Genomic DNA, 8,532 nt, shown 5'->3' on the forward strand with positions numbered 1-8,532 from the left:
GTGAAATATAAATGTGCTTGTGTTTACATGGGGGGAAGCCTGACTGACTGATTCAGCGGTGGGGAATATAGACACAAGTCCTGCACATGGGTTCTTCAATTTCTGTGTCTGCACACTTAACTTTTGGAGGACAGAATAATGCAGTATTCAATGATCTTCTGTTTTCAAAAGAAAACATATGGGTGACGTATATTTTAGTGAATGGCTGAGCAATGCAGATCTATTACTTTACATTTGCATATGTTAAATGTATACATGTTTTATCTCCTTTTTAATAGAAGAGAAGATTGAGAACTTTATACAGATGGATGCAAATGTACAAAAAAGTTGACAAGCATTAAAATTGCCTTTTTTGCACCGTATATTTCAAAAGAACCCGACAGCTAATATATACTGCCCAATCTACGGGCAGCATGTATTAGACATTGGATGCACGATTTCAGCTATGGAATTTTGACCTGGAAAATCTTGCGGTGTCAGAGAAAAACATACTTTAAAAGTATCCAGGGAAAGAGCCGCATGGGAGACTTGATGGTCAGGTGGACCTGTAACTTCAGCCAAGTGGGTGGAAAAAGCCGCTGGGGACCCGTCTGCCCGACTAGTCTGCCATGCTGCTTGGTCCCAGCAGCTTGTAAAGTGTGTTTTTCTCGGAAAAGATGATGATGATTGATTATGATGATGAATGATGATGATTATTATGCTTGGGAATTTTAAGGTTCCAGCTGTACTGATGAGCCTAGTTACACTGAGGTCTAGTGAAATCAACTTGACATTATGCAGATCTCCCAACAAATCGCAAGAAAGAGATGTGCCTGTGCATCCCAATCCTTAGATGCTGACATGGGACAGGCCTCTATGACAATGACGCTTGCTAACAGACAGAATGTATTGTATATTGCACAAAGTTCATAAGGCTCTTTCTTCTTTTTTCTCGGTTTGCCTTTTTCCGTATCTGAATTCCACCTCGTTTGCAAAATTAAGATGACTGTTAGTATGATGTTATAATTGTTAATGGCTTCTGTCTTTTGCAGCGGAACTTGGTGACTATGATCCATATAAGAACCTTGCTGGTTACGTATCAGAATATCGTTTTGTGCCTGACCAGAAGGAAGACCTGGAAGAAGCCATTGAACGTATACATAAAACACTGATGTAAGTTTTCCTATTGTGTGTGATTTTCATTAATATTATCCAATAAAGAGATTTTCTGCTTCCTGTAAACCCCTGTACCCGGGTGCAGGTTGTGTAAAAAGAAAAAACAAACAAACTGGGCCTTACTCTAGTCCGGGATCCAATGCTGAGTAACTACTGCTGGTCGTGGTGACTGTTATTGTCTACAGCGCTGATGCCACATCAACAGGGCTGCAGCCAGTCATTGAGCTCAGTGGTTCTGATTATCTAATGCGTCTACTCAGACAAATCCGCTGAGCTCACTAATTGGCTGCAGTGCTGTCGATGTAACGTTAGCGCTGCAGACAGTATTAAACACTGAGAGCACTGACTGAGACTCAGAGCTGGACCAGATGAGAGTGAGTGCAGCACAGTTTGTTTTTGTAAACAAGACTATAGTCCATAGAGAGGTTTTTTTCTGAAATCAGAAAAACCCTTTTAAGTTGTGAAGGATATATAGGAAAGACTTAAATTGAAAGTTTTCCGTTACCAGCTGGCCTGCATGACTTGGACTTCCTAGTAGAGTGCCTTCTTTTTTGATCCTGTTCTTCCAGGATTCCCCTTTGTTGACAAGTGATGACTTCAGTGTAACCTTGGCACCCTGACCTGAATGTCGCCCATATAACAGATCTAACAAGTTGACTTTTTAGATTTATTGGTCTCTGACAAGAATGTGTATAAAACGTGTTAATATGTTGACACATTTTTATTAGGAGCAAAGGTTATTGCCCCCAAATTTACTACGTAGCTGTAATGGCTGAACGTTTGCTTTGGGCTGGAATTTAGTACAATCCTGTGTCACTTGTCACAGCCGCAGCTTACAACGATTCACACTTCTGGTCAATAGAACATAATGGGGCCGTTTATAAATGTTTTATATACCGGGGAAAGCAATGTGTACAGAGCCATTTGGTTTTTGTTTGCATTATTGTATTTTGTTTGTACAAAATATTTCATTTTACATCAGTTTGTATTTAAAAAATTCATCCATCCTTGTTACTTGCCGGCAACTTTCCGTAAATCTTTAAAAAGTGTTGGCGGGAAATACAACTGGGAAAATGGGTGGTCTGGTTGCCATGGTAACCGATCAATGCTATAGCCCTTCTTTTTCTTCTATTTTCTGTGATGTAGCATGATTATCAAATTAGAATTGTAACTTTCTGCAGAAACTATTGTTTAAATTTGTGATTTTTGCTATGATATGGAGGATTATTGTTTCTTTAACCCCTTCACCCCCGGCCACTAAAACACCCTAATGACCGGGACATTTTTTGCAATTCTGACCAGTGTCACTTTGACAGGTTATAACTCTGGAACGCTTCAACGGATCCTGGCGATTCTGACATTGTTTTTTCGTGACATATTGTACTTCATGTCAGTGGTAAATTTAGGCCGATACTTTTTGCGTTTATTTGTGAAAATTTAGGAAATTGTGCGAAAATTTGGAAAATTTCGCAATTTTCAAACTTTGAAAATTTATGCCCATAAATCTGAGAAATATGTCACACAAAATAGTTACTAAATAACATTTCCCACTTGTCTACTTTACATCAGCGCAATTTTCGAAATAAATTTTTTTTTCGTTAGGAAGTTAGAAGGGGTCAAAGTTCATCAGCAATTTCTAATTTTTCCAACAAAATTTACAAAATATTTTTTTTAGGGACCACATCACATTTGAAGTGACTTTGAGAGACCTAGGTGACAGAAAATACCCAAAAGTGACCCCATTCTAAAAACTGCACCCCTCACACTGCTCAAAACCACATCCAAGAAGTTTATTAACCCTTTAGGTGCGTCACAGGAACCAAAGCAATGTGGAAGGAAAAAATGAAAATTTTACTTTTTAACACAAAAATGTTACTTTAGCCATAAAATTTTCATTTTTACAAGGGAGAAAAGAGAAAGTGCACCCTACAATTTATTGTGCATTTTCTCCTGAGTACGCTGATACCCCATATGGGGTAAAAATCAATTGTTTGGGTGCACGGCAGAGGTCGAAAGGCAAGGAGCGCCATTTGAATTTTTGAACACAAAATTAGCTGCACTAATTAGCGGACGCCATGTCGGGTTTGAAGACCCCCTGAGGTGCCTAAACAATGGAGCTCCCCCACAAGTGACCCCATTTTGGAAACTAGAGCCCTCAAATATTTTTTCTAGATGTTTGATGAGGACTTTGAACACCTGGGGGCTTCACAGAAGTTTATAACGTTGAGCCGTGAAAAGAAAAAACATTTTTTTTACCACAAAACTGTTGCTTCAACTAGGTAGCTTTTTTTTTCACAAGGGTATCGGGAAAAAATGCAACATAAAATGTATTGTCCATTTTCTCCTGAGTACGCAGATACCTCATATGTGGTGGAAATCAAATGTTTGGACACACGGCAGTGCTCGGAAGGCAAGGAGCGCCATTTGAATGCAAAATTAGCTGCACTCATTAGCGGACGCCATGTCAGGTTTGAAGACCCCCTGAGGTGCCTAAACAATGGAGCTCCCACACAAGTGACCCCATTTTGGAAACTAGAGCCCTCAAATATTTTTTCTAGATGTTTGATGAGCACTTTGAACACCTGGGGGCTTCACAGAAGTTTATAACGTTGAGCCGTGAAAAGAAAAAACATTTTTTTTACCACAAAACGGTTGCTTCAACTAGGTAGCTTTTTTTTTCACAAGGGTATCGGGAAAAAATGCAACATAAAATGTATTGTCCATTTTCTCCTGAGTACGCAGATACCTCACATCTGGTGGAAAGTAATTGTTGGGCGCATGGCGGGGCTCAGAAGAGAAGGGCACCATTTGACAGCAAAATTGATTGGAATCATTAGCGGACGCCATGTCACGTTTTTAGACACCCCCCCATGGAGCTCCCCCACAAATTACCCCATTTTGGAACTAGACCCCTCAAGGAATTTTTCTAGATGTTTAGTGAGCCCCTTGTACCCCCAGGGGCTCCACTGAAAGTTGATAACGTTGAACCGTGAAAATTATTTATTTTTTTAAAAAAAATTTTTTAAATTTTTGCAGCAACAAGGTAGCTTTTTTTTTTTCTTTTTACAACGGTATCAGGAAAAAATGCACCATAAAACGTATTGTGCAATTTTTCCCGAGTACGCAGATACCTCACATGTGGTGGAAATCAATTGTTTGGGCGCATGGCGGGGCTCAGAAGACAAGGAACGCCATTTGACTTCTCAAACGCACAGACGCAGTGCACTGATCGGCCGCTGCAGGAGGCACGGTCGGATGAGATACAAAAAGCGCTGGGGATACGGAAAAAAAAAAAAAAAGTCACGCCAAAAATTGAGCAGGGATGTTGATCCGCGCTCAGCGGGACGCACGGACAGATGCGATACTATTTTTTCCGTATCCCCGACGCTTTTTGTATTGCATCAGTCCGTGCGTCCTGCCGAGCGCTGATCAGGGATGCACATAACGGATCGGCGTCCCTGCTCAATTTTTGGCGTGACTTTTTTTTCCGTATCCCCGATGCTTTTTGTCACGCCAAAAATTGAGCAGGGATGCCGATCCGTTATGTGCATCCCTGATCAGCGCTCGGCGGGGCGCACGGACTGATGCGTTACAAAAAGCGTCGGGAATACGGGAAAAAAAGTCCCGCCGAAAACTGACCACGGATGCAGATACGTTATCTGCATCCGTGATCAGCGCTCGGCGGGACGCACGGACGCATGAGGTGTAAAAATAGAAAGGGGATAGAGGAAAAAAAGAAAAAAAAAAAGTTATACTCACAGTACCCAGAGGTTTAGTAGGAGGAACAGAAGGCAAGGAACAGCTTTACAGCAGCAGCCAGCAGGCAGGAAGTTGGACAGCTCAGCAGAAGACCCAGGAAGAAGGACCCAGCGATGGAGGCAGATGTGATCGGCCGGTGAAGACAGGTAGGAGGACGTCGGGGGGACAGCAGAGGGGGACGGGGACAGCAGAGGGGGACAGCAGAGGGGGAGGGGGAGAGCAGAGGGGGAGATACCGGAGGAGCTGCAGAATAGAGATCACGGGGGAGGCCGGCAGATTGGGATGTCGGGGGGCAGACCGGGATGTCTGGGGGCAGACCGGGATGTCTGGGGGCAGACCGGGATGTCTGGGGGCAGATCGGGATGTCTGGGGGCAGATCGGGATGTCTGGGGGGCAGATCGGGATGTCTGGGGGGCAGATCGGGATGTCTGGGGGGCAGATCGGGATGTCGGGGGGCAGATCGGGATGTCGTGGGGGGCAGATCGGGATGTCGTGGGGGGCAGATCGGGATGTCGTGGGGGGCAGATCGGGATGTCGGAGGGCAGATCGGGATGTCGGAGGGCAGATCGGGATGTCGGAGGGCAGATCGGGATGTCGGAGGGCAGATCGGGATGTGGGGGGGCAGATCGGGATGGCGGGGGGGCAGATCGGGATGGCGGGGGGGCAGATCGGGATGGCGGGGGGCAGATCGCAGGGGGCACGGGCAGGGGCCATTACGGGAGCGCGCAGGAGCAAATCACAAGAGCGCGCAGGGGCTGCAAGAGAGCAGGGGAGGAGGGATACCGGAGGAGCTGCAGAATAGAGATGGCGGGGGGCAGATCGGGATGTCGGGGGGGCAGATCGGGATGTCGGGGGGGCAGATCGGGATGTCGGGGGGGCAGATCGGGATGTCGGGGGGGGGGGGGCAGATCGCAGGGGGCACGAGCAGGGGCCATTACGGAAGCGCGCAGGAGCTGCAAGGTGAGCACAATACTCACCGCTCCTGCTCCTGTGACGTGACGTGACAGCAGCGGCAGCAGCAGCGGTGGCGTGGTACCACTAGTACCAGCCAGTGCTGCACGCTGCAGACATGTTGGGGGAGGGTCCCCAGACCAGCACAGGCCTGGGGAGGGCGGCCACCGGCAGATCAGACCGCCCCACTGCACACTGATTGGAGCGATTGCGCGTCATAGCACGATCGCTCCAATCAGTGCTGCAGGGGGGGGGCCACGGTGTCTGCTTGCTTCCAGCCAATGATCGGAGCTGCTGCAGCCCCGTTCCTAGCTGGATTTTACAAGATCACACTATTTTTGGCATTTTTTTTTTTGCCGAAAACAGCGTGATCAATGTGATTGGCGGTTCCGATTTGAACAGCCAATCACATCGATCGCCTATGGGGGGTGGCGATGCCACCCCCCCTGGGGTCAAGCAAAGGTCCCCTGCTGTAAGAAACAGCAGGGGACATCATTTGAAAGCCGTTGCTATGGCCACGGCAATCAAATGAAGTTTAGGCCGTAAAATTACGTCCCTGGTCGTTAAGTCACGTTAAAATAGGACGTAATTTTACGGCCCGCGGTCGTGAAGGGGTTAAGAAACTGTTCAAGGAAAGTGTTTAGGACCTATCTATTGATGGCTATATATGTACATACTGTATATAACACAATCAGGGGCGGACATACCATTGGGCGAAATGTGCATCTACACAAGGGCCTGAAAGGTGAGGGAGACAATGTCTACCTCCTGCAAGCAACTTCACACATACATACACTACAGTTCAAAAGTTTTGGGTCACCCAGACAATTTTGTCTTTTCCATGAAAAATTATACTTTTATTTATCAAATGAATTGCATAATGAATAGAAAATATAGTCCAGGCATTGACTAGGTTAGAAATAATGATTTTTAATTGAAATCATTTTCTCCTGCAAACTTTACTTTCGTCACAGAATGCTCCTGTGACGCCCCTGCGGCAACTAAGTGTCACAAAACAAGGTAACACCACAGCAACAGCTCGAGTCCTGCATAACTGTGCCAGTCGATACACAGACCAACACACCAGGACACATGTACTTCAAAAACCAGGGAGGGAGACTCCCATAGAACCAGGTGACAGGGCTGGGCACTGTGAGCTAACAGGCAGCCAACTGGGGAGGGAGAGATCAGACCTGGGGGAGGAGCGGGTGGCCTGGGAGGTGTGGGTAGACAGCGGAACAGTAAGTTTAGAAAAAGTGAGTGAAGTTGGAGGAAGAGAGTGAGGAGGAAGTGAAGTAGGTGAAAGTGAGCAGTCGTAAGAAAGGTGTCAAGACAGACAAAGGAATCTTGAGACACAGAGAAAGAGGAGTAGAAAGACACCGCAAGAACCTGAGGAGAACCAGCCACTAAGGAGAGAAAGTAGCTGGAGAGCGAGAGAGCAAGCTCCAAGGACAGAGGGATCCTGTGGGGTGGACATCCAGGGCTCCCAGTACTTTGCACGCACGGGGTACATATCCCAGAACAGACCGGGACTTCAAGCCATCTATTAATTCTGCCAGGCGGGTGGGTTTCTAGGATGATCTGCCACCACTAACATCCGAGGCATCAGCAGCAAAGGGAGGACCGGGACATATTCCCTTAAATAGTCAAAGCTGCCTGCGGCAGGACCCAGACACCAGACGGACCCCCAGGAGCTCCACGCTAGGGAGGACCGACAAACACACCAGAGTGCATCAGTGGGAGAGTGGCACCAGGTTGGCTGGCACAGCTATAGTGGACTCGGGCGCACCTGGGATCCAGCACGTCTCCAGGGTGCGCACCCAGCTGTAAGTAAAAGCAACCAAACTGCATTCCCCTGCCTGGACTGATTTATTGCCCTGCGCCTCCACGTTAACCTTTACCTACCCCTGGGGAAAAGCCCTGCTCGCGGAGGGCTCCACCATTCACGCTGCCCCATCCATCACCCCCAGGGAAGACTGGCAGCGGCGGCCCTACTATCCCTGGCCGTGCACCGCAAGTGGCGTAGTCTGACTATTTTTATTAGTTGTTTGCCTTTTCATTTAAAAACTATTCAACGGGACCCCTCGAGCCACGGACCGCCCGGATAAAAGCAGCTCGGCTGTCCCGGGGCGCAACACTCCCTTTACAGCTTTGCTGACCTTTGGCATTCTAGCTGTTAATTTGCTTAGGTAATCTGGAGATATTTCACCCCATGCTTCCAGAAGCCTCTCCCACAAGTTGGATTGGCTTGATGGGCACTTTTTACGTACCATACAGTCAAGCTGCTCCAACAACAGCTCAATAGGTTGAGATCTGGTGACTGGGCTGGCCACTCCATTACCGATAGAATACCAGCTGCCTGCTTCTTCCCTAAATAGTTCATGCATAATTTGGAGGTGTGCTTTGGGTCATTGTCCTGTTGTAAGATGAAATTGGCTCCAATCAAGCGCTGTCCATAGGGTATGGCATTGTGTAGCAAAATGGAGTGATAGCCTTCTTTATTCAAAATCCCTTTTACGTTGTACAAATCTCCCCCTTTACCAGCACCAAAGCAACCCCAGACCATCACATTACGTTCACCATGCTTGACAGATGGCGTCAGGCACTCTTCCAGCATCTTTTCAGTTGTTCTGCGTCTCATAAATGTTGTTCTGTGTGATCCAAACA

General features: G+C 46.9%; 1 protein-coding gene across 1 annotated transcript in view; it reads left to right on the forward strand.

Annotated features, from left to right (window-relative positions):
- EPB41L4A (erythrocyte membrane protein band 4.1 like 4A) overlaps window positions 1-8,532 on the forward strand; it is a 386,643-nt gene that overhangs the window by 166,192 nt on the left and 211,919 nt on the right. Inside the window, exon 6 of the mRNA XM_075325013.1 lies at window positions 1,032-1,152. Coding sequence (XP_075181128.1) covers window positions 1,032-1,152 — 121 coding nt within the window. The remainder of the gene's footprint in view (window positions 1-1,031; window positions 1,153-8,532) is intronic.

This window comes from Anomaloglossus baeobatrachus, chromosome 1 (assembly GCF_048569485.1).
Source record: "Anomaloglossus baeobatrachus isolate aAnoBae1 chromosome 1, aAnoBae1.hap1, whole genome shotgun sequence".
Lineage (NCBI taxonomy): Eukaryota > Metazoa > Chordata > Amphibia > Anura > Aromobatidae > Anomaloglossus > Anomaloglossus baeobatrachus.